The sequence below is a fragment of the Hypanus sabinus genome, chromosome 28, assembly GCF_030144855.1.
Source record: "Hypanus sabinus isolate sHypSab1 chromosome 28, sHypSab1.hap1, whole genome shotgun sequence".
NCBI lineage: Eukaryota > Metazoa > Chordata > Chondrichthyes > Myliobatiformes > Dasyatidae > Hypanus > Hypanus sabinus.
Window position 1 is genome coordinate 14,973,481 of NC_082733.1, and position 26,463 is coordinate 14,999,943.

The window sequence follows — 26,463 nt, forward strand, 5'->3', positions numbered from 1 at the left end:
GGTGGCTATGGTAGTCGAAACTAACTTTCGATATCGAAGATTGCAGAGAGACATTGATAGGATGCAGAAGTGGGCTGAGAAGTGGCAGATGGAGTTCAACCCGGAGAAGTGTGAGGTGGTACACTTTGGAAGGACAAACTCCAAGGCAGAGTACAAAGTAAATGGCAGGATACTTGGAAGTATGAAGGAGCAGAGGGATCTGGGGGTGCATGTCTGCAGATCCCTGAAAATTGCCTCACAGGTAGATAGGGTAGTTAAGAAAGCTTGTGGGCTGTTAGCTTTCATAAGTCGAGGGATAGAGTTTAAGAGTCGCGATGTAATGATGCAGCTCGATAAAACTCTGGTTAGGCCACACTTGGAGTACTGTGTCCAGTTCTGGACACTTCACTATAGGAAGGGTGTGGAAGCATTGGAAAGGATACAGAGGAGATTTACCAGGATGCTGCCTGGTTTAGAGAGTATGGATTATGATCAGAGATTAAGGGAGCTAGGGCTTTACTCTTTGCAGAGGAGGATAAGAGGAGACATGATAGAGGTGTACAAGATATTAAAAGGAATAGATAGAGTGGATAGCCATCACCTCTTCCCCAGGGCATCACTGCTTAGTACAAAAGGTCATGACTTTAAGGTAAGGGGAGGGAATTTCAAGGGGGATATTAGAGGAAGGTTTTTCACTCAGAGAGTGGTTGGTGCGTGGAATGCACTGCCTGAGTCAGTGGTGGAGGCAGATACACTAGTGAAGTTTAAGAGACTACTAGACAGGTTTATGGAGGAATTTAAGGTGGGGGGTTATATGGGAGGCAGGGTTTGAGGGTCAGTACAACATTGTGGGCTGAAGGGCCTGTAATGTGCTGTACTGCTCTATGTTCTATATTAACTGGAACTCCCTTACTATAAAATGACAAGATGGGATAGTTCATCAAATGTGATCAGGAAAGTTTCAGTCTGTAGAAGTCCCAACAAGATAGTGCACAATACTTAATATGCTACTAGGGAATGAGACAAGGCAGGAGTCAGAAGCTTGTATAGGGGAACACTTTGCATCGACTTATCACAAAGCTATTAGTTTCAAACAAATATGCAACAAAATAGGTCGGGTCTGCAGGTTGAGATTCTAAATCTAAGTACCAATTTTGATGGATTCAGAAAGGATCTGGCATGTGTGGATTGGGACAGGCTATTTTCTGGCAAAGGAGTACCTGGTAAGAGGAAGGCTATTAAAAATGAAATATTGAGAGTACAAAGCTTGTATGTGCCTGTCAGAATAAAAGGTAAATGTGTAGGGAAGCTTAGTTTTCAAGAAATATTGAGGCCCTGGTTAAGAAAAAGAAAATGCATAGCAGATATAGGCAGGTAGGAACAAATGAGGTGTTTATATAGAGTATAAGAAATGCAACAGAATAATTAAGTAAGAAATTAAGAGGGCAAAAAGAAGGCATGAGATTGCCCCAGCAAAGAAGGTGAAGGAGAATCCTGAGCCATTCTATAGATACGTTAAGAACAAAAGGATTACAAGGGGCACAATTGGTCCTCTGGAAGATCAGAATGATAATCCATGTGTGGTGCCAAAAGAGACGAGGGGAGATCTTAATCGAGAAACTCCCAGAACTTGTCATGGTGTTCCCTCAGATCCTGAGTGAGGCAAGTGTGGAAATCGCTAAGGCCCTAGCAGAAATATTTAATTCCTTAATGACAACTGAGGTATCAGAGGATTGGAGGATGGCCAAATGTTGTTCCACTGTTTAAGGATCTAAAATTAAACCAGGAAAGTATAGACCGTGAGCCTGACAGCAGCAGCGGGGAAAGTACTAGAGGGAATACTAAGGGACCAGATATACAAGTATTTCAATAGACATGGACTGATTAAGGATAGTCAGCATGGTTCCATGCATGATAGGTCATGTCTAACCAATCTTATAGAGTTTTTGGAGGTAGTTACCAGGAAGGCAACGCAGTGCATGTTATCTACATGGGCTTTAGCAAGGCATTTGACAAGGTCCCACAGGGAGGCTGGTCAAGAAGGTTCAGTCGCTCGGTATTCAAGATGAGATAGTAAATTGAATTAGACATTGGCTTTGTGGGAGAAGCCAGAGAGTGGGAATGGATGGTTGCCCCTCTGACTGGAGACCTGTAACTACTGGAGTGCAGCAGGGACGGGTGTTAAATCTATTGTTGATTGTCATCTATATCAACTGTCTGCATGATAATGTGATTAATTGGATCAGTAAATTTGTGGATGACACCAAGACTAGAGTGTAGTGGACAGTGAGGAAGACCAGCTGGGAAAATGGGCTAAAAAACAGCAGATGGAATTTAATGTAGACAAATGAGATAGATCTTGCACAGTGACCGGTAGGGCACTACCGGTGAAGTGGAACAAGTGAACCTGGGAATACAGGTCCATAGTTCACTGAACATGACGTGGACAGGATCATAAAGAGAGCTTTTAGCACTTTGGCCTTCATAAATCAAAGCACTGAGTAGAGGAGATGGGATGTTATATTGAAGTTGTATAAGACACTGGTGAGGCCTAATTTAGAGTATTGTGTGCAGTTTTGTTCACCTACCTACAGGGAAGATGTAAATAAGGTTGCAAGAGTACAGAGAAAGATTTACAAGAATGTTGCTGGGCCTGAGTTATAAGAAAAGATTGAATGGGTTAGGGCTTTATTCCTTGGGATATATAAGATTGAAAGGAGATATGAAAGAGGTATACAAAATTATGAGGGGTATAGATAGAGTAAATGCAAGCAGACTTATTTTCAATGAAGTTGGGTGGGACTAGAAGTCATGGGTTAAGGGTGCAAGAAAAAAGTTTAAGGGGATTGTGAGGGGAAACTGCTTCTCTCAGAGCTTTGTGAGAGTGTGGAATGAGCTGCCAGCATAAATGGTGCACGCAAGCTCAATTTTAACACTTAAGAGAAGTTTGGACAGATAAATGGATGCTAAAGGTATGAAGGGCTATTTCCCAGTGCAGATTAATAGGAATAGACAGTTTAAATGGTTCAGCATTGAATAGCTGAGCCAAAGGGACTGTTTCTTTGCTACACTTTACTATGACTTCATGATTCTTTCTTTGGCAGTCTGAGGTACCTACCTGTTCAAGTAGGCTTCAATTACACTGGTGCCTAAAAAGAATAAGGTAATCTGCCTCAATGACTAATGTCCAGTAGCACTTACATCCACAATGATGAAGTGCTTTGAGAGGTTGGTGATGAAACATATCAACTCCTGCCTGAGAAGTAACTTGGATCTACTCCAAATTGCCTACTGGAGCAACAGCTCCACAGCAGAAGCCATCTCACTGGCTCTTCACTCAACCCTTGAGGATGTTCTTTATTGATGACAGCTCAGCATTTAATACCATCATCCCCTCAAAACTAATCAATAAGCTTCAAGACATTGGCCTCAATACCTCCTTGTGCAATTGGATCCTCTATTTCCTCACTTGCAGACCACAGTCAGTTGTAATTGACAACAACATCTCCATCAGCACGGGTGCACAAGGCTGTGTATTTGTTGGGGTCATCTATTGTATCTGGTGCTCCCAACGCTGCCTCTCAAGGTTAATATTCAGGTTGCATCAGTAATAAAGGCAATACGATGTTAGTATGCATTTCAGGATAAAAGCAAGGATGTACTGCTGAATTTTTAAAGGCATTGGAATGTTGTGAGTAATTTTGGGCCCTGTGTTTCAGGAAAGATGTGCTGGCCCTTTACAAGGTTCATAGAAGGTTCAAGAATGATCCCAGGAATGAAAGGATTGACATACGAGTGTTATCTCTGGGCTTGTACTTGGGAGTTCAGAAAGATGAGGGAAAGCTTCATTGAAACTTTCTTTAACTGAAAGGCCTAGATAGAGATGTAGAGAGGATAATTTCATTAATAGGAGAATCAAGGATCGGAGGACACAGCCTTAGAATAAAGGGGTGTGCTTTTTAAACTGAATAGGAATGTCTTCAGCTGGAAGGTGTTAACTGTGGAATACATAAAGTGTATTTAAGGCAGAGATTATAGGCACTTGATTAATAAAGGGGCAAGGATTACAAGGAGAAGGGAGGAGAATAGAGTTGAAAAAATAATCAGCCATGATTGAATGGCAGAACAGACCTGAAGAATGAGGTGCTCCTGCACTTGATGGTCTATGCTGGTTAGGTTCCAGTTTCCCCAAAAGTACGTAAACTACATGTCAGGGATGTATCTAGTCTAATCATGGTAAATATGCTTTCCTGCCATGTTCCCAGATAGAATTCAACTCAGTATGCAGTTCCTCCAATTATCTTCCTTTCTCTGAGCTACTCAGTAGCATCCAGTAAGGATGTTCATGGCTATTCACTGCAGTTCTGAACCCTCAACAAATTGGTACTCTACAGGTTACTCAAATGCAACGAGTACAAAACATGCTTTAAAAATTTTCATACTCCTAGGTCCAACATCTTTTTTCTGCTCAACTGCATACAGCTCTATATTAACAAATATATTCCTGGATGAAGAATAAGCAGATGGATTAACATAACCAAAGACATCAAGACATCTGAACTGTAATAAATGCAGGAGAGCAACTATACCATCCCTCGGACACTGCAAGCACATTGGCTTACAGCACCAAAATTATACACAAAATTTCGCAGAGGTAAAGAAACTCTCCAAGATCAGATCTAAATTCAATTATTCAAAAATTCAATTCCAAAACCAAAAGAAAGAAACCATAAGATAAAACAATTCCACCATAAAAATAGAATTAGGCCATTCAGCCCATCAAGTAAGTCAAATTGGAGACGGTGAAAGTTACGAAGAATTATCTGCTGGATACAGAAACGGACAGCCCACAATTCTCCATAACATCTGCCATCTCCAATGGGATCCCACCACAAAGCACATCTTTTGCTCCCTCCACTTTCTGCAGGGATCACACCCTACATGACTCCCTTGTCCATTCATTCGCCACTGATCTCACTCCTGGTACTTACCCTTGCAAACGGAACAAGTGCCATACCTGCCCCTTCACTTCCTCCCTCACTACCATTCAGGCCCCCAAACTGTCCTTCACCTGTGAGTCTGTACAGTCAGCCCTCCTTATCCACGAGTTCCGCATGCGCAACTTCAACCAACTGCGAATCAAGAAAACCCGGAAGTGCTCTTCTAGCACTTGTTCAAGCATGTACAGACTTTTTTTTCTTGTCATTATTCCCTAAACAATGCAGTATAACAACTAGTTTACATAGCATTTACATTGTATTAGGTATTATAAGTAATCTAGAGATGATTTAAAGTATACGGGAGGATGTGCATAGGTTACCGTGGATCGGGTTCGAAAAAAATCGGAATTTCTCTTACTATGTAAGTCGGTACAGGCACATCCAGTTTTATTTAGCGTCAGTTAGTCAAACATTTGTCTTAATATATAGTACATACTTTACCTTTCTATGCATATAAAACACTTAAGAACACATATGTTTCAGCACCGGGCTCGGGAAGTTCCCGAGTTCGATCCAGTGACAGGCCACTTCCGAGCGTGCTCTCCTTCCGTGACTGGTTGATGTGGAGGATCAAAAGCCCAAAACCCAAAAATTAAACCACTGCGTTGCTTAGTGATAATTGTAGCTTTCATCGGGGCAGGACCTTTCTCACTTTATCCTTTAAAATTGTTCTGATCGTTGACTGACTGTAGCCTAATGCTTTTCCAATGACCAATGGTGTTTCACCTCTTTCTGATCGCTTTATGATTTCCACTTTATTTTCAATCGTGATTGTGATTATTTTCGTGAACAGAAACACTCAGAGCTCAACTGCCGGGTCCTAATGTCCACCACATTGAAACAGGTTGAATAAGGGACTTGAGCATCTGCATTTTTTGGTATCCGCGAGGGGCCCCGGAACCAATCCCTCTTGGATAAGGAGGGCCAACTGTATCTGGTGCTCACACCTGTATCCGGTGTGGCCTTCTGTACAATCGGTGAGACCCGATGTATACTGGGAAACCGCTTAGCCGAGCACCTACAGTCCATCTGCCAGAAAAAGCGGAATCTCCCAGTGGCCACCCACTTCAATTCACCTTCCCATTCTGACATGTCAGTCCATAGCCTCCTCTACTATTGCAATGAAGCCACGCTCAAGTTGCAGGAACAACATCTTACATTCCATCTGGGTAGCCTCCAACCTGATAACATGAACATCAATTTCTCAAACTGCTGGTAATTGCCTCCCTTCACCATTCCCATTTCCCTCTCTCACCTCATCTCTTTACCTGCTCATCACCTCACTGTGGTGCTCCTCCTTCCATGGTCTTCTACCCTCTCCTATCAGGTTCCCCCCTTCTCCCACCTTTTATCTCTTTCACCTATCAGCTTCTCAGCCCTTTACTTCACCCCTCTCCCAGTTTCACCTATCACCTGCCACCTTGTATCTCTCCCCCCCCCCCCCCCACCTTCTTGAACTGATCTCGTCCTTTTTTTCCAGTCGCGATGAAGGGTTTAGTCCAAAACGTTGTTTACTCTTTTCCATGGGCGCTGCCTGGACTGCTGATTTCCTCCATCATTTTGTGTGCGCGTTGCTTTGGATTTCCAGCATCTGCAGATTTTCTTGTCTACATGCCCCTCCACCTATGTTTGCATTGTCTGCAAATTTGGTCACAAAGCCATCCAAATAACTGACATATAACATTAAAATACTTGAACTAACTGAAAGTTTTAAAATATACATCAGCTCTGAAACCTCAGTCACTAACTTCAGGATATTTTAAAACATGTTGCAGTACTCATCAAGTGTAGTCACTGCTATAGTTTAAGAAAAGAGGCAGCCAATTTTATTTCAAATCCACGAACAGCAACATGACCATGGGAACGAAGAGAACGCTCACGTTTTCCTGAAACAGTCCTGTTATAAAGTTGGCGCATGTCTCCTAGTCTCCGGAAGATCCCTTGAAAGGTCAGAATTTAGATGCGACCTAAACTATCACCTAACCATACCGCCTGTGTGAGAATGCATGTCCCAAAGCTGGGACATCCAATGTTGGAACAAAACCGGCCAGACTCAAGCTACACGAAGAAATACTTCAGACTCCAGGACCTCCTGCCATCCGGCTTCTCAGCACCGGACTCCGGCGTGCAGAAGGGGGCGATAGGGCCAGAAGAACGGCCCAGGTCCTCAGGCTCCAAACCCACGAGGATCGTGCCCAATATGGAAGCGTTCTCGGGACCGCAGGGAAGGTTTCAAGCAGCAACATCTCAAATGCTGACAACACTATCGCGGGCGCAAAGCGGGTGTGTGGGGAACCGACTACCGGCAACACGTAAATAGTCATTTACTCACCTCCAACCCCGCCAAGGCCGACGACCTCTGACCTCTGACGTAGATGCCGACGTTACGCCGTTGCCGGGACGCGGCGGTTTCCTAGCGACCATTGCTCGCCTGGAGACGCTCCCAACACAATTAAGCTGCGGAGACTCCAGCCGCCTTCCCCTCCGGCGGGCTGGCCGTTCAAAGGGTCTAACCTGCTGACAAACTTTGCACACAGATATAGAAGCAAACCCGCGCCGTTAAGATGACCCGAAAATGTATCTGCGAGATTTGTAATTGTGGGTAAGTTGAGCAGGAAAGGGGCAGCAAAGAACTTGATTTCATGTTGAACACGAGTGACAGTGTCAGCTCCAAGGCATAGAAGTTGTCGGCTCAAACTAACCACTAGAGAACTACAAATCTAAACCGTGCACTACTCAGGTCGTGCTGGTTTGTCAGAAATGTTTGTTTCCGAAGAGAACTCCTCCAGGTCTTTACTTAAGGTCCCTCCAGTTATTCTGGTCCGGAAAATTAAGACATTTGGGATCCACTGTGAGTTAGTAAGTTGGACATAAAATATGGTTGTGTCATAGAAGATAGAGTAGCGGTAGAGAACTGCTTTTGAGACTGGAAGTTTGTGACCAGCGGTGTTCGACTAGGATCAAGCCTACGACCTCGATTACTTGTGATATATATTAACGATCTGGATGAAAATGTAAGTGGAATGATTAGTAAGTTTGCAGACATCACGAACATTGGTGACGTTGTGGATGGCGGGGAAGATTGTCAAAGGATTTACCACCCCACCTGCCTCTGCGTCCAGCGCATAATTCTCCACAACTTCCGCCAGCTCCAACGGGATCTTTCCCTAACCCCCCCCCCCACCCCCGTCCCACCCCGCCCCATTTTCTGCTTTCCAAAGGGATCGCTCCCTACGTGACTCCCTCGTCCATTCGTCCCTCCCCACTGATCTCCCTCCTGGCACTTACCCTTGCAAGCAGAACAAGTGCCAGATCTGCCCCTACACCTCCTCCCTCAGGACCATTCAGGGCCCCGAACAGTCCTTCTGGGTGAGGCGACACCACTTGTGAGTCTGTTGGGGTTACATACTGTGTCCGGTGCTACCGCTTTGACCTCCTGTATATCGGTAAGACCCGACGCAGATTAGGAGCACCTACGTTCCGCCAGAAAAAGCGGGATCGCCCAGTAACAACCCATTTCAATTCCATTTTCCATTCCGATAGTCTATTCATGACCTCCTCCACTGTTCCGACCACACACACACACACCCATTCCCCATCCTATTTTCCCTCTCTCATCTATCTCTTTGTTGTATGCCCATCGCCCCCCCCCCCGCGTGCTCCTCCCACTTAACTTTCTTTCATGGCCTTCTGTCCTCTCCTATCAGACTCCCTCTTCTCCAAGCCCTGTATCACTTTCAGCAATCAACTTCCCAGCTCTTTATTTCATCCCTCTTCTTGAGGTTTCACCTATCACCTTCTGTTTCTTCCTCCCATCCAACCACCCTTTAATTCTACCCCTCATCTTTTTTTTCTCCAGTCTTGCTGAAGGGTCTCTGCCCAAAAAGTCAACTGTTCTCTTTTCCATACATGGTGCCTGGCCTACTAAGTTCCTCCAGCATTTTGTGTGTGTTGTTAGCAGGACATGAGTCGTGATGAAGGGTCTCTGCCTGAAACGCAGTCTCCTGATTCTTTTTCCGTAGATGCTGCCTGAACTGCTGAGTTCCTCCAGCATTTGGTATGTGTTGCTTTGGATCTTCAGCATCTGCAGATTTTCTGATATTTAGGACATTGTATAATCCGTTGGAGATATGGGTGGAGGAATGACAAATGGAATGTAATATGGACAAGTGTGAGATGTTACATTCTGGGTGGTCAACTGAAAGTGGAAAAGTGTTCAGCAAATGGCAAGACCCTTAGAAATGTATTGGCTGATAGTTAGATTTGGAAAACTTGGACTGATTTTCTTTTCAAATCTTTTTATTATTATTATCCAAAATACAAGAGTACATCGAAGTAAGTAACACTTACAATGTCTCAAAAGAAAAAAAACAATATTAAGGATTGAGAAAATGGTGACACAAAAAAGAGAAGAAAAGAAAAAATACCCTAGTGAGCAAGAAAAAAGTGAGGGGGAAAACCCCATTAGGTGTTCAACCCCTGAGCCATGTGTCATACAAAAAGCTTCTAAAGATAAACATCAAACCGCCAGCAAAAATATATTATACCAAAATTTACAATTAGATCATGGAGAAAATCTATCAATTAACTCAAATGGTAATAACGAGCAAATGAACCCCATCTTTTCTCAAAATCAAACATAGGTTCAAAGGTTCGACTTCTAATTTTCTCCAAACTCTTGAAAGATTTTAGACAATCTCTCCTTCGTCAAATAATAATGATGTACAATTTTAAATTGTATCAATGAATGGCTAGCACAAATCGAGGAAGAGTTAACCAACTTAAAGATCCGCATCCAGTCCTCCGTTATAAAAGTCAAATTAAGTTCCTTTTCCCAATCTATTTAAGCATAAAGAAAGGGCGCTTATCTCATTGTAATAATAAATTATAGATTCTTCCAATGGAAACCTTCATCAAAGGGTTCATATTTACTCAAAATAGTATCTAACAGGTCGGCCTCTAATATGCAAGGAAAATTACTTAAATATTTTTGTAAGAAATGTCTAACTTGAAGGTATTGTAAGAAGTGTGAATATGAAAGAGAATATATATCAACTAATTGTTTGGAAGACATCAGTCTATCTTCTTTAAATAGATCCAAAAAAGAATTAATACCTTTATTTTTCCAAAATAAAAAAAATTGTATCACTCAAAGAAGGCGTAAAAATAGATTCAATAAATTAAACTACAAAGTTTAAATTTTTTTAAGATTAAAATAATTACAGAACTGGAGCCAAATTTGTAAAGAGTACTTAATCACAGGGTATAAATTTAAATTAGCAACTTTAGCTAATTGTATAGGTAGCTCCCAGTAACAAGGTTAAATAAAACTGTTTCACAGCTTTCAATTCCAAATCTACCCAAACTGGCCGCTCATTCTTATCAACCCAGTATAACCAAAAGGACATATATCGCACTTGGACTGATTTTACTGGATCACCTGAGGCTAAGGGATGAGCTGAGATTGAAATACATCCATAAACATATGAGCAACATGCATAGGATGTGTAGTCGAATGTTTTTCCAGGCTGGAGATATCAAATGCAAGAGGACATGCACTTAAGGCGGGATGGAGAAAGCTTGAAGATGTGTAATGCAAGTTTTTTTTACACAAAAAGTGATAGGTGCTTGGAATGTATTCTGGTAGAGATGGTAGATAAAGATTCAATAGCAACAGTTAAGAAGCATTTAGACAGACACATGAACAGGCAGGGAGTAGGGGGATACAAACCATGTGCAGGCAGATGGGCTTAGTTTGATTGGCCTCATAGCTGGCACCAACACAGTGAGCTTATACCTGTGCTGTGCTGTTCGATCATATAAAGTGTTAAAGAAAGAACAGAGATGTCTCAAACTTGGCATTTCTTAACTAACATCAGTGAAACAAATTGTCTAATCATATTGTGTTAGTGTGTAAGGTGTCTAAAACTGCATTTGCTTTTTCTACCTTTACACAGTGACTACACTTCAAATATACTTAATAATCTATTATTGCACTGACAGCTAATTAGAACTTGCTGAATGTAGTATATACACCCAAAACTTCGGGTAGATGAGCCTGTATGTTAGTGTTTCCAAGTCTTTTAGAACATAAAAACTGTGCAGGCTCTTTGTCCCATGAGGTTCTGTTGACCCTTTAACCTACTCTAAGTTCAAGTTAACCCCTTCCTTTCCACATTGCCCTCCATTTTTACCCTTTCTTGGCGATGGATGCAATTATCCCATTTCCACAAAGGTTTTGCCTTGCTTAATTACAATTCTTTTGAAAGTACCTTATTTGAAACAATAGCCCAGAAACACATTTCAGAATTTGGATCCAAATATTTTTTTCTGAAATTGAAATTGTTATATTAGAATAATTTTGATGATAAAGATTTGACTTGAAATTAAAGTTGTTTTGCTTTAATTTAATTTGGTGTACAATGAAATATAAAATAGTACTTGCATTAATGTGAGTGTATGCCATGTGAATCCATTGTTGACATTTCTGAAATTGAAACATAGTGACTGTTATGATCATAACAATGGAACTATTTGGTTGTAGCCTAACAAAATTAGGGGAAAATGCATAATTGTAAACTAGAAAACTGAAAATAGTTTAGATGTGTAACTTATTAATCTATCAAAACTTTTCTTTGCATTACCTTGTACATGCTAGCTGATATCATCACCTACAATTTTATTTTAAATTTTAATAGAAGTATTTTTGTCTTCTTGATAAAGATACAACATTCAAAAGTTTATTTCTTATTTTGTTGACTAAGAACAAATTTAAAGCTCCTTTGGCAACAGGCATTGTATTGTTTGGAAAAGTAGCAGAAGAGTTGGGTAACACAAAATCTTTTGTTCTACTGCTGACAAGTGTAGGTGTGTCCTTAAGGCAAACAATAATTACTTGTAACAAGAACCAAATAATTTTCCTTCGGTATATCCTGAAATCACTCAGAATCTATTGATGGATGAATTTTTTTATATGGTTCCTTTCTAAGATCTATAACAAAAAACTAGGTGATAATTATTCTACTTTTAAAGTAATTTGGATGGTATGATAAGCACAAGAGATTCTGCAGATGCTAGAAATCCAGAGTAACACATACAAAGTGCTTGTGGAGCTCAGTAGGTCAGGTAGCATCCATGGATAGGAAAAGACAGTTGGTGTTTCAGCTGAGACCCTTCATCAGGACCCATCAGTGTGTTAATTTGAAGTCATGATACCTCTGGCAATCTCAAAATTAATTGTTCCCCAGGAGCCTTCGGTCTTTGATATGTAAACGATTTTGTTTAATCTGTCTTTTCATTGGTGCAGAAGCACCATAAACATTGCACTTTTTGCTTCTACAGCATGGAAACAGGTCCATCAGCCCAATGAATCAATAGTAACCATCAAATACCCAAAACAATTTTATTAACCCTTGTCAGCACTAATGTCCCTACATAATAGCCAATTTATGTAGTAAATCTGCGTGCCTTTAGCACCTGGGGAAAACCAGTGAGGTTACTGGGAGAACATACAAACTCCATACAGACAACAGGGTCACTGGAACTGTAAGGCAGCAGCTCCACTTGTGCAGCCCCACAGCTCTCTGAATTGTCAATTTCACTCACAGCAGAAACTTTTTTTCCCCAACAATGATTTTATTGTTCACTAAAGAGTTTTGGATACCTTTGGAGGAGGGACACTGAATTATGAAGAAGATGAAGACAGATGGGTTCAGTATCCAGCATCATGTGTGACCACGGAACATGCCAGCAACTATGAATATAGATTGGATTGAGTCAGTTGAATTCCAGGACAGTATTTTTGAAAGGTTCAGAATAACTATGCCATTACAGGAATCCACAAGCAATGTATGAAACAAGGATTCGTTTGCTGGAGAAAGGAAATATCATTTGAATTGAGCGTGCAGAGGTTGATGGAGGATGTAAAACTGCAGTAACTCTGACTATTAGGGTGCAAGGTCCAGTATCAAGTTAGGTGGCTCGAAGACTTCTGTTGCATACAGAATTACTGAATGGCTTGAATCAAGTGCAGACTGCACTGGTTGCTTTATGGGAGGGCTATGCTGCAGTGTGGAGGCTATTCTAAAGCTCTTAGGATCCAATTAAATATTATTACTAGAGCTAAAGATTTTAAAATTCTGACCATTTCCATATGCAATCTTTAAGGGAAGTTCATAAAATTGTTTTCAGTCACAGAGGTACTTAACTGATAGGCACAAAGCTTTTAAGTATTAAATAAATTTTAAAAATTAATACATCAAAGGAACTTGTAGGTTATGTATAAATTATTTATAAATTCATTTCAGTTTATTGAAATTGGTTTATTCATAGAGAGTAAACTTGATGTTCTGATTGTTTTTCTCCTAATAAGCCTATTTTTAATTATGTTGATAAACAATAGTGTTTCAGATGACCACTTTTAACAAGTGATATTTAGAGATACAAGAAAAACTATTGCATTTGAAGTATTGCCCCACTATGTGATTTGCATAAGATTTTATTTTTGTGCCTGTTGAAAGAAATTGAGCAGAAAATTGCTTCATAAAATTAGTAAGTTAATTGTTGTAGCTTAAATGCCATTTGCTAGTGTCACTCAAAGTGGAAAGTCTAATTTGTAGAAATGCCTTTACCTGTGACATTTTGAAAATAATTTGATTTAAGAAATCAGTGGTACTGAGTGTATGGCAAAGATGTTATATGTTGTTTTAATGTTTGGTTGCTATAGTGTTCCCTGGAAGCTATGAGTAGACAAAACTATTTTGTAATCTACTGTGTGTGCAAAAGAGAAAATTATAACACTTACAAGCTTGGATTTATTTCCTTTTCCCTCCCATCTCCTGCCAGTGAGCAAATTCGGGAGTTCTAAGAATCCTTCAGTATCCAGACAACTAGCCATTTAGAAAGTGGGATCAAGTATCTGCAACATACTTAAAATTAAGGGAGAAATGTCATGCCTGAGCTTCAGACTGACTTCATGGAGTCTCTCCCCATGCTCCAACTAAGCCACAAATGAACCTGTTGCCTCAGCAGGCCAGGCAACATCAATGGGAAAAAATACAGTTGATGTTTTGGGCTGAAACATCGAGTCCTGCCGAAGGGTCTCAGCCCGAAATGTCGAGTCCTGCAAAAGGGTATTGGCCCAAAACGTTAAATGTACTTTTTCCCAAGATGCTGCCTGGCCTGCTGAGTTCCTCCAGCATTTTGTGTGTGTGGATTCCTGCAGTATGGATTTCCAGCATCTGCAGATTTTCTCTTGTTTGAGTACCTGTTGCCTGCCAACCCTGCTTAAGTGGTCACAGATTCCATACCATCTCCATCAGCAATTCTTACCATCAGTATAGGACTTAATCTTCCCTTGGTATACCTTAGCCCATTGCCCATCACTTAATCCTCGCGTGGTGACTGTTCTCAGCACCATCCTCAAGGTTTCCACCAATTTAATGTATTCCTTTTAACTAAAAGCAATAAATGCAGTTCACTAAAACTCTGTCCCTCAAATTGTTAAAACTCAAAACTTGCATGCTCTATCTTCTTTAGAAAAATAGTATAAGCTATAAATTCAGTATTGGTGATAAAATCATATTGAGAGATTTAAAGACATAAAGAATAGTGAAATATAAAGAGACCAAAGGAAATATAAGCCATAAAATGGTTATCAATTGAGAGGAACATTTTGTCCATAACTTTTATTCCACTCAGAAGCACTTACGGTACAGAATCAAGTCTTGATTTATTTGCATCCAATCAGAAATCACCATTCACCAGAAATGCATCTGAACCAGCAACATAAATAGTGCAGCTACAAAATAAACAGAACATGCCAAGGAACCCTGAAGTGAGTGACTCAACTGAAGACACTAAACATCTTCCTAATCTCTTCCAAGTTACATCAGGAGTACAATGGCATATTTTTCATTTGATTTCCAACTATTCAGGAAACTCAAAACTATCCAAACAACATAGTTAGCTTTCCCCTTCCATTAACATCTTTTTCCTCCCCCACCAGAGCTCTATAGCTATTGTGTTTAACATCTAAAAATTGCAGTGCATTTACTTGTTAGGTTATTCCAAGAGCACCTGCGATCTTACAACCAAAGAAGAGACTGACAACACCTGCATAGGTGCATCACCATCTGAAGGTGCTCAATAAAATCACACTATATCCTGTTTTGGAAATATATAGTAGTAGTAGGCAGCCATCGATCGCAGGGGATCATGGGCTTGCATCTCTGGTGGACTGTGTCTTCTCCGGGGTGGAGGATTTGAAGAACCAGCTGTTGCCCATGCAGTGGGTTCCCCCTCTCCACGTTGCTGTTGTACTCCAAGGGAGGAGCAAGCATCAATACAGCTTGGCACTAGTGTTGTTGCAGAGGTGCCAGAATGAGGTTGTAAGCAACATCAAACTGTCTTAGGGACTCTGGCTCCAGATTTCTTTCTAAAGGTTTACTCCCGAAGCTTTTCTCATAGGTGGGTGTGGCCACAACTCAGCAGAGGTTTAAAATCAGAGTTTTCCTTCCAGGCAGGCTGCCATCCAAGGCTGATGAGCCTCACCTGTCTGAAGAAAAGTATATGGTAGTGTCTTTAAATCCTATAACCTCTTGCCCAATAAGGTGTTCAACAGACTAACATCAGCATTTCAAGAAGCTAGTTCACCCCCATTTTCTCATAGGCATTTGTTGCTATGGTATAGATGCTGTCTAACAAGGATACCAACATCCTTAAAAAGGAATGTTTTCTAAAAAAGCCAACTAATAATCTTTTTGTCTATCTGTACTGTAGAAACATTGGAACTTTAAAAAGTCAGATCAATTATTTAAATTTTGATTTTGTGGGAATTATGTCTATCTATCCAAAAAATAACAAGGATTGTATTTCATTTCTTTGTAAATACAATGCTAAAAGAATCATGTTGAATAAGAATTTGCATCCTGCTGATAAGACTGTGTGGGGCAAAGCTTCATGGTTAAGATGGAGTCCACAGGCTGATGGAGAGAATTCAGTCTAACTTGTTGCTATGCACTGAGCCATGGCAGCTTCTTACAAAATTGTGGGGAAACAAATGTTCTCATGTTGGAATTATCTGCATGTAATCACTATAAACCCCATAACTGTGAAGTTGTGCATAGTAAATTCAAGAGTTGATTGAGAAGCCCAAGCATGCATGTACAATCTTCCACTATGGTGAGAGAGATATTAAGACAGTGATTCTCAAAGGAATCTGAAAAAAGATCTAGAGTGTAAGATGTGGGTTTGGACAATTACAACTCGTGTTGGGGATCAGGCATCATAGAACAGAAGTGGAGACATGGAGAAATCCCAGAAGGAAATCAAACCACTTATCTTGACCAAGGAAATGACTGATCAAATGACAAACATTCAATAGTTGACTTCATTGGAGGATTCCAAACATCCTGAAGTCTTGCAGATCTTTCAACCTGATCTTAAATTGGCTTTCTTTCTTTCATTCAAAATACAAAATTCTTGCTGGGCTTGACAGAATAGATGCAGGGAATGCTGTTTTACCCTAATAAGTGTGTCTAAAATCAGGTGAAACGGTCTCAAGAAAAGGTGTTGACTCCATAAGATTAAAATGAGAAGAAATTTCTTTAGAGGGCAGTGAATCTTTGGAATTCCCTACCAAGCATGGTTGTGGAGGCTTACTACGTATTTTCTAGGCAGAAATTAATAGAATTTTGATGTTAAGGGTATTGAGAAATATGGGGTTAGTACAAGAAAGCGGTGCTAAATAAAAGGACTTATTGAATGGTGGAGTAGATCCAAGAAGCCAACTTTTGTTTCTGTTTCTGATATTAATATATTTTTGTTGTATTTTATTTCATAACAGTTCTATTTAAATGTATAATAAATGTCAGTCATTCCTGAAAGGAGTAAGTTTTTCAGTGTGTCATTCTTTGACTATTGTACTAATGTTGCACTTTTTTATCCAGCAGAATGTTATTTTGCAACTTGCAGTCCCAGCAATAGACCAAGGTGCATTAAAATTTTACCTCAGAAGTTTAGCAGCCTTTATAAAGCAGAGTACAATTATGAGTGCTAGGAACAAAAAAGGTGACTGTTTTGGAAATGAAACATGGCATATTCTTATAGATTATCAAATGTAATTAACTACATGTACTGTATTTACTAAAATAACGTTACACTTTAAACTATTAACAAAAATTTCTCATTCAATAGAACTAATGTGTGGAAGTTAACTTGTGTACTGTTGATACTGATCAGTTTTTGTCATCATTTCCATTGTGCGTAACATGTACAATTTGATAAGACAACACTATCAGATAGCTCTGTCCAATAATTCGACCGTATGAGCTAGACACCATAGTTACTGTTAATATATGTGTGTTTGCTTACCTTTTTTCTTTGCTCTGTTATCAAAAGTTCTTTTTAATTTAATCTGAATAGTTAATTTCACTGTTTTAATCAATTTCCAAAGTAATTTTAAGACTGTATTCTGCACCACTATGTGGCAGTATTGTAATATATAAACGTAGACACTTGTATTGAATTTATTTTGTCCTTTCTCCTGATCACTATCAAAAAAATGTGTATTCATCAGTAAATATTATGTCCTTTTTATTTTACAGACGACATCATTGCCCACATTTGCCAACAAGATTATTCGATAAGGCACTGGAGCCTTGCTTATTGACTGAATACCATGAGAAATATCCTCCATATGGTGATATCAAGCCTCCCGGCAGCTTTAAGCCAAAGACGGAATATCTATGTAATCGTGTCAAAATGGACGGCAACTCAACATTTAAGTAAATGTCTTAAAAAAATAGTTTGGATATCTGTAAGGCATATACAGGCATAAAAATGTAATAGCTTAGCTAATTTTCCATTGATCCTGTTATTTGTGCTACTATATTTAGGGTAGTAACACAACAGAAATTTGTCATTACGATAAGTGCATGATTCAGTGATTCAGTGCATGATTCAGTGCACATTCATCAAGTGCATGATTCATGATTCAGTGCACATTCATCAAGTCCTTGTATTTGGACATTAATTCAAAATAATTAATTTTATATACAAGGCAGAAATTGTCTCCAGTAACAATATGTTCCTTGCATAAAAATCATTTGTTAAAACTTCTTTGGCCATTTATCAATGGTAGACTTAGAGACTGTTTTGTCATTTTTATTGGTTTCCTCACAGATTTTAAATTAGTGGGGTTCATTTTTAGATGAGTAATGTAGAAATTGAAATCTATAACACAACTTCTTCTCTTAGAAATTAAACGTAAGAATGCAGGTAATCCATTTAGAAATAATCTGTTTGGAGTTTTTGTACTCTTTCATGATTGGCGAACATTAGTAGGAACCGTGAAAAAGATGGCACACTTTGTAGGTGGTTAAGGTTTAAATGACTCTTAATAATATGTGGAGAATTTTACAATTTTGCAGTCAACACAAGTTAGATGAACTGTCAGAAGGTATAACAAGTTTCAAGATTTTGGAATATTGATGAAACAGTCATGAATGATTAGTACAAATTCTTCATCAGAGAGTATAGCTAGAAGATTTCTAAGCTAATAAGAACATGTGCTACACTGATGCTGCTGGGGGTTTTGTGCCTTTTGTTCCAGTGCCAGAGATATGTTGTTTTCAATTCCATGGGTTTTTCAAGAGCATACATATATTTGAATATGAATTGCATTTATTTTCTGCATAGCCTGTGTTCAGCACAAATTATTCCATGAGCATTAGATCCTCATTTATAATCAACCAGCACTAACAAATAACAATTTTCACATCTTGTGGGTGCTGACTACAGTATCAAACCACAGCTGCAATTCAATCGACGGTGAAGATGAACTGCTCCACAGATGTGTAGCTGGTCTCCAAGATTCACTAGAGCCAATCTTGATATCAATAAATGTGAGGAGAATTTAGAATCCAGGGATTCAAGGGATTTCTCACAGGGCTGAGATGAAATGGAAGTACAAATGTATAAGCAGGGATATCAGGTCATCACTGATGTTGAATTCTGGTGTTTAATCCAAGTTTCTTTTAGAAGTCAGGAGCAAGTCACAAAGCTTGTTGCTTTGCAATTGTTTTATTAAGAATTGACAGAACAGAGGAAAACTGAGCAGTCAGTGATAGGAAATCTAAGATTAAAGATGGTGCCAAACACAAAACAATTATTTTTATACTACTGATAAGGAAAATTCCACGCAAATCAATAGATAAGAATAAATCAATTAGGAATACTTATTCATTATTTCAGTACCAAGGTAACCAAAGGAAATCAGTTATTCACTTAATGCAGAACAAATAAAAACTTAGATCTTTCCAGAATTATACTTTGTTTAGCCACTAGAGGCATATTAAACAGTTAATTGCATACTATAGCCACCAGGAATTATAATGTTATTTTATATAAGTAACTATATAAAATACAACCAATTAATTGTAACACTACAAAGAAAATAACAAACTGTCTAACCTGAGAATTAAACAGTCAGATCCAGCAATCCACCCCTTCTTTGTAAGTCACACAATTAAATTCATTACATCTGAAAATTCAGAGGCAAAAAAACTTGCAGTATCTATGTTACATATGATATAATAATAAAACTAATTAGTTTTTTATTATTATGACATATGTAACATAGATACCGTAAGCTTCAAAGGGAAAGTACGGGAGAGTTTTTAAAGTGGAAAAGCCTTTGCACTTGAGCAGTTCCACTGTCTTGACTTCTGAGGTCCAGGTCCAGTCGTATGAACAACTATCACAAATTGGGATCTTCCTTAATTGCAGTGGATGACCATGACATCTTCTGTGCCTTGTCATGTCCTTAAATCTCCACGGAGCGTTTTAGTACCATCTTCCAGGCCATTGGATCTCACAGTAGATCTCATCTGCCCAGTCCGCCAGAGCTGACTTGGCATGCTATGGCAAACATACCCTTTTCTCACCAAGGGTATGAGGCCTCACCTGGTTCAGCTTGTCTGTTGAAGAGGTGTACCAGGGTGTGGCTGCTGTCACATGCCCACAACCCCTTGGAGCAACAGGTGAGAAGTGAATGTCCAGTGGGGACCATAGGTGAATGAGCTGCCCTGGAATTCACAAAACAAGCTTCTTCACCAGAGGTGCAACTCCTCCCTGGACACCACATACATCCCTTTACTTCGAAGTATTTATAAGATTATGTCATGGTTCAGCAGATTGGTAGGCACACATACCTGAATTTGAACTATACTGTTAATAATTACCTTTAAACAAATAAAAATATGTAAATTATTATAAGGCATATAAGTATGAAAAATATGACATAATATTGAGTAATCCTGTCTGTTGAAACTTAAATGATCGAACCAAAGAAATCTCATCCATCAGATTATATATTTTAAACTGCTTCTTTACCAATGTGATCAGCCAAATTAGTTATATCTTCAGAATGCAAGTACAACACTCCTTGCCTATAACTGCACATGTCCCCCTCCCCAACTGTTAAAAGAAGATCTAATGCCATGTAATTTTGTGAGACTATCTTACAAATGGTGACCATTTCTGTTATATTTTCCAAGGCTTCAGCAGTGTCATTGCTTACTCTTTCTATGGCTGCAGCAACATTTTTAATACTTCTTATACTCCTTGCAACATCATAAAATGGGAATAAAATTAATGCAGAGCTAGCTCCTTCTGAAATGTCTTGTTTACTCCTGGACTCAAGAGGTAAAGGTAAGGTGTGAGTATGTCTCATGGCATGAAAAACACACCCTAAGTGACAAGATCTTACCAATTACATGGAAGAGAAGTATAGGTTCATTTGCTGCCCCTATAGTGTGTATTTTTCCATGAACTTGGACTGTTTCTTATTACTTGACAAGAGTTTTATCGAATTGTAATATATTTCTGATCATCAATAAAAATTCCAGAGTCATTACCCCATTTAGAACAATGTGGAGTGTAAGTGCATAAACTATGCCCACTGGAATGGAAGTCAAGCTAAAGGTAGCTTTTATAGCTAACATATGAAAATACTTAATAGCTTTGTCATGAATATTAGATGTGGATATTTCCCAGGATAAGACATAAATTTGGTTAGATATGATATTCCCTAAATCATCCTGATAATATTTACATAAGTGATCCAGTTTAAGATAATATGTGGGAGGCATGATCGATGTATATTTATATTCCCTTAATAATGAATTATCAGCATAACGTCAGCATTGCCATTGCTGGAATGTTTAATAAAGAGGGCAACATTTATTCTAGATCTGTAGGAATGCCTAGCATCCGTGATTATTTTAAAGTGTTCAGTATATATTGACATACCCAACAGCTAGAGTCATTAACAGCTTCAGTAAATTCATCAGATACTTGCAAGTATACCTTATGAGTCATCTCAACTGGCACATTATAAGTAAGGAAAATTGGCAAAAATATAACAATAACTAATAATATTAGAATAAACTTCATAATGTTTAGTACAGTAGTTTGTCAACTTGCTTTAAGTCTTTGACTGGTTAGTGATTTGCTTACTGTAGCCCAACAGTGTGGGAACTGTGACAAAAAAGTTACCAGCACATCGACCACTGTGCTTATTGTCCTTGTCAGTGCCTGCCGTGTATCCATTTACTTTTACTTCCACTTTCACACCAAGTTTGTAATAAACAGTACTTGATAAGGACCTTCCCACCCTTCCCCCAGTGGTTCCTTATGTGGTTTCTTAATCAGGACCCACTCACCAGAAATCAAAGTGCGTCCTTCTGTTGGATCAATCCAAGTGGCAGAAACCTGTTGAGAAGTAGACTGGACAGTCTGGGTTAACTTCACACGGCAGTTAACTATATCATCTGCCATGATGTGTATATCAGCCTCTGGCTCCTGGCTCTGGCTCCTGGTTGTGACACCTCAAATAGACTTGGTTTAATTTTAATGTTTGAGGTTGCTCTGAAGCTACACAGGACTATAGTAGGCCATGGTATACCTTCCTAATGATACTTAGTCAATCATTGTTTGATGGTTCCAATGACTCGTTTAACCTGTCCTGGTGACTTTGGGTGACATGGACAACTTAAAGAACATTCAAGACATAATTCCTGACAAACACACCCAGTGAAATGTGTTCCTTGATCTGAATCAATGGCAATCCCCATCTAGGAACATAGCCCTTGATCAAAGCTTTTGCTGTGTGCGTGTCAGGGGCTTTCCTGACCACCCATCTTGAAAGCTTGTCCACTATTACTAGTATGTCTGAGTATCCTTGACACTTTTTAAAGAAATATATTCCACTTTAAATGTAAAAATGGATCAGATATAACAACACTAATTGCAGTACCTTTTCCACTGTTCCAGGATTCGTTTTCTGCCATGTCATGCATCTTTCAGTACTTGTCGAGATTGTGTCCTGAACTTCGAATTCCAGCACCACTAGGAGAATCTAGTGGTGATCATCTGTTGATCATCTTTTCAACTCCAATGTGTCCTAGAGAGTGTATTTGTTGTAGCAGATAAGGAAGCAACATACCTGGGGCTACTAGTCTATAGCTCGTATAGCTCCATACTCCATCACAGCGTAACTTCCACCATTCTCCAACCAGACCACTTTTCTCATGGAGAACATTGAGCTTCCATCTCTTGTATGTTTTTCTGTGATACAGAGTTCAACTTCTTCTCCATAATCCCATTTTTGGGTTCGCTATAAATGTTCCTGGTATTTATTTTACTTTTATTTCCTCCCATGATGCCTTATTTGCAAATTTGTCCCCCAAGTTGAGGCAAGTATTGGGTAGGTCATGGCAGCTGAGATCGGCCCCATGGTTTGTTCATCCTGCAGCATATGGGAAATCAGGGATACTTCCAGTGTCCCTGATGACTATGTGTGCAGGAAGTGTGTCCAACTGCAGCTTCTGGCAGACCACATTGAGCGTCTGGAGCTGCAATTGGATTCATACTGGAGCATCCGCGATGCTGAGAAAGTCATGAATAGCACGTTTAGTGAGTTGGCCACACCGCAGGTAAAGGCTACACAGGCAGAAAGGGAAGGGGTGGCCACTAGACAGCATAGCAGTCAGCAGGTAGTGCAGGAGTCCCCTGAGGTCATCTCCCTCCTAAACAGATATACTGTTTTGGATACTGTTGGGGGAGATGTCTCATCAGGGGAAGGCAGCAGCAGCCAAGTTCATTGCACCATGGGTGGCTCTGTGGCACAGGAAGGAGAGAAAAGGAGTGGGAGATCTATAGTGATGGGGGATTCGATTGTAAGGGAAATAGATAGGAGTTTCTGCAGCCGCAAACAAGACTCCAGGATGGTATGTTGCCTCCCTGGTGCGAGAGTCAAGGATGTCTCTGAGCGGCTGCAGGACATTCTGGAATGGGAGGGTGAACAGCCAGTGGTCGTGGTGCACATAGGTACCAACGATATTGGTAAAAAAAAAATGGGGTGAGGTCCTACAAGGTGAATTTAAGGAGTTAGGAGATAAACTAAAAAGTAGGACCACAAAGGTGATCATCTCTGGATTACTACCAGTGCCATGTGCTAGTCAGAGTAGAAATAGGAGGATATTTCAGATGAATATGTGGCTTGAAAAATGGTGCAAGGGGGAGGGATTCAAATTTCTGGGGCTTTCAACCTGTTCTGGGGGAGGTGGGACCAGTATAAACAGGACGGTCTGCACCTGGGCTGGACTGGAACCAATGCACTAGGGGGAGTGTTTGCTACTGCTGTTCAGGAGGCTTTAAACTAATGTGGCAGGGGGATGGGAAGAAGTGCAGAGAGAGAGAGGGGTGTAAAATGAGGGTAGAACCAAAAAGTAAGGTGAAAAGTAAAAACGGCAGGCAGGCAAATCCAGGGCAAAAAGCAAAAAGAGCTACTTTTCAACATAATTGTATAAGGGCTAAGAGTGTTGTAAAAACAAGCCTGAAGGCTTTGTGTGTCAATGCGAGGAGCATTCGTAACAAGGTAGATGAATTGAATGTGCAGATAGTTATTAATGAATATGATATAGTTGGGATCACAGAGACATGGCTCCAGGGTGACCAAAGATGGGAGCTCAACATCCAGGGATATTCAATATTCAGGAGGGATAGACAGGAAAGAAAAGGATGTGGGGTAGCATTGCTGGTTTGAGAGGAGATTAACGCAGTAGAAAGGAAGGACATTAGCCTGGAGGATGTGGGATCAATATGGGTAGAGCTGCATAACACTAAGGGGCAGAAACGCTGGTGGGAGTTGTGTACAGGCCACCTAACAGTAGTAGTGAGGTTGGTGATGGCATTAAACAGGAAATTAGAAATGCGTGCAATAAAGGAATTAGTAGTTATAATGGGTGACTTCAATCTACATATAGATTGGGTGAACCAAATTGGTAAGGGTGCTGAGGAAGAGGATTTCTTGGAATGTATGTGGGATGGTTTTCTGAACCCACATGTCGAGGAACCAACTGGAGAGCAGGCCATTCTAAATTGGATATTGAGTAATGAGGAAGGGTTAGTTAGCAATCTTGTTGTGCAAGGCCCCTTGGGTAAGAGTGACCATAATATGGTGGAATTCTTCATTAAGATGGAGAGTGACATAGTTAACTCAGAAACAAAGTTTCCGAACTTAAAGAAGGGTAACTTTGAAGGTATGAAACGTGAATTAGCTAAGATAGACTGGCAAATGATACTTAAAGGGTTGACGGTGGATATGCAATGGCAAGCATTTAAAGATCGCATGGATGAACTACAACAATTGTTCATCCCAGTTTGGCAAAAGAATAAACCAGGGAAGGTAGTGCACCCCTGGCTGACAAGGGAAATTAGGGATAGTATCAAGTCCAAAGAAACATATAAATTAGCAAAAAAAAAGCGGCACACCTGAGGACTGGGAGATATTCAGAGACCAGCAGAGGAGGACAAAGGGCTTAATTAGGAAAAGGAAAAAAGATTATGAGGGAAAGCTGGCAGGGAACATAAAAACTGACTGTAAAAGCTTTTATAGATACGTGAAAAGAAAAAAATTGGTCACGACAAATGTAGGTCCCTTACAGTCAGAAACAGGTGAATTGATCATTGGGAACAAAGACGTGGCAGACCAGTTGAATAACTACTTTGGTTCTGTCTTCACTAAGGAAGACATAAATAATCTTCCGGAAATTGTAAGGGAGCGAGAGTCTAGTGAGATGGAAGAACTAAGGGAAATTCATGTTAGTAGGGAAGTGGTGTTAGGTAAATTGAAGGGATTAAAGGCAGATAAATCCCCAGGGCCAGATGGTCTGCATCCCAGAGTGCTTAAGGAAGTAGCCCGAGAAATAGTGGATGCATTAGTGATAATTTTTCAAAACTCCTTAGATTCTGGATTAGTTCCTGAGGGTTGGAGGGTGGCTAATGTAACCCCAGTTTTTAAAAAAAGGGGGGAGAGAGAATCCGGGGCCCGAGTAGTCTGACATCGGTGGTGGGGAAAATGCTTGAGTCGGTTATCAAAGATGTGATAACAGCACATTTGGAAAGAGGTGAAATCATTGGACAAAGTCAGCATGGATTTGTGAAAGGAAAATCATGTCTGACGAATCTTATAGAATTTTTTGAAGATGTAACTAGTAAAGTGGATGGGGGAGAGCCAGTGGATGTGGTATATTTAGATTTTCAAAAGGCTTTTGACAAGGTCCCACACCGGAGATTAGTGTGCAAACTTAAAGCATATGGTATTGGGGATATGGTATTGATGTGGATAGGGAATTAGTTGGCAGACAGGAAACAAAGAGTGGGAGTAAATGGGACCTTTTCAGAATGGCAGGCAGTGACTAGCGGGGTAGCGCAAGGCTCAGTGCTGGGACCCCAGTTGTTTACAATATATATTAATGATTTAGATGAGGGAATTAAATGCAGCATCTCCAAGTTTGCAGATGACACGAAGCTGGGCGGCGGTGTTAGCTGTGAGGAGGATGCTAAGAGGATGCAGGGTGACTTGGATAGGTTAGGTGAGTGGGCAAATTCATGGCAGATGCAATTTAATGTGGATAAATGTGAGGTTATCCACTTTGGTTGCAAGAACAGGAAAACAGATTATTATCTGAATGGTAGCCGATTAGGAAAAGGGGAGATGCAACGAGACCTAGGTATCATTGTACACAAGTCATTGAAGGTGGGCACACAGGTACAGCAGGCGGTGAAAAAGGCAAATAGTATGTTGGCATTCATAGCAAAAGGACTTGAGTACAGGAGCAGGGAGGTTCTACTGCAGTTGTACAAGGCCTTGGTGAAACCACACCTAGAATATTGTGTGCAGTTTTGGTCCCCTGATCTGAGGAAAGACATTCTTGCCATAGAGGGAGTACAGAGAAGGTTCACCAGATTGATTCCTGGGATGGCAGGACTTTCATATGAAGAAAGACTGGATCGTCTAGGCTTATCTCACTGGAATTTAGAAGCTTGGGGGGGATCTTATTGAAACGTATAAAATTCTAAAGGGATTGGACAGGCTAGATGCAGGAAGATTGTTTCCAATGTTGGGGAAGTCCAGAAC

At 40.1% G+C, this 26,463-nt stretch overlaps 2 protein-coding genes across 3 annotated transcripts in view; one reads left to right on the plus strand and one right to left on the minus strand.

Moving 5' to 3' along the window:
- Window positions 1–7,545, minus strand: part of efl1 (elongation factor like GTPase 1) — a 291,123-nt gene extending 283,578 nt beyond the window's left edge. For both annotated transcript variants that reach the window (XM_059952643.1, XM_059952644.1), the window contains exon 1: window positions 7,312–7,545. In XM_059952643.1, the coding sequence (XP_059808626.1) occupies window positions 7,312–7,403 (92 nt within the window). In that variant the 5' untranslated portion in view covers window positions 7,404–7,545. The remainder of the gene's footprint in view (window positions 1–7,311) is intronic.
- The window catches only part of saxo2 (stabilizer of axonemal microtubules 2), a 40,292-nt gene continuing 21,269 nt past the window's right edge, over window positions 7,441–26,463 (plus strand). The window contains exons 1-2 of the mRNA XM_059952646.1: window positions 7,441–7,581; window positions 17,585–17,764. Coding sequence (XP_059808629.1) covers window positions 7,544–7,581; window positions 17,585–17,764 — 218 coding nt within the window. The 5' untranslated portion in view covers window positions 7,441–7,543. The remainder of the gene's footprint in view (window positions 7,582–17,584; window positions 17,765–26,463) is intronic.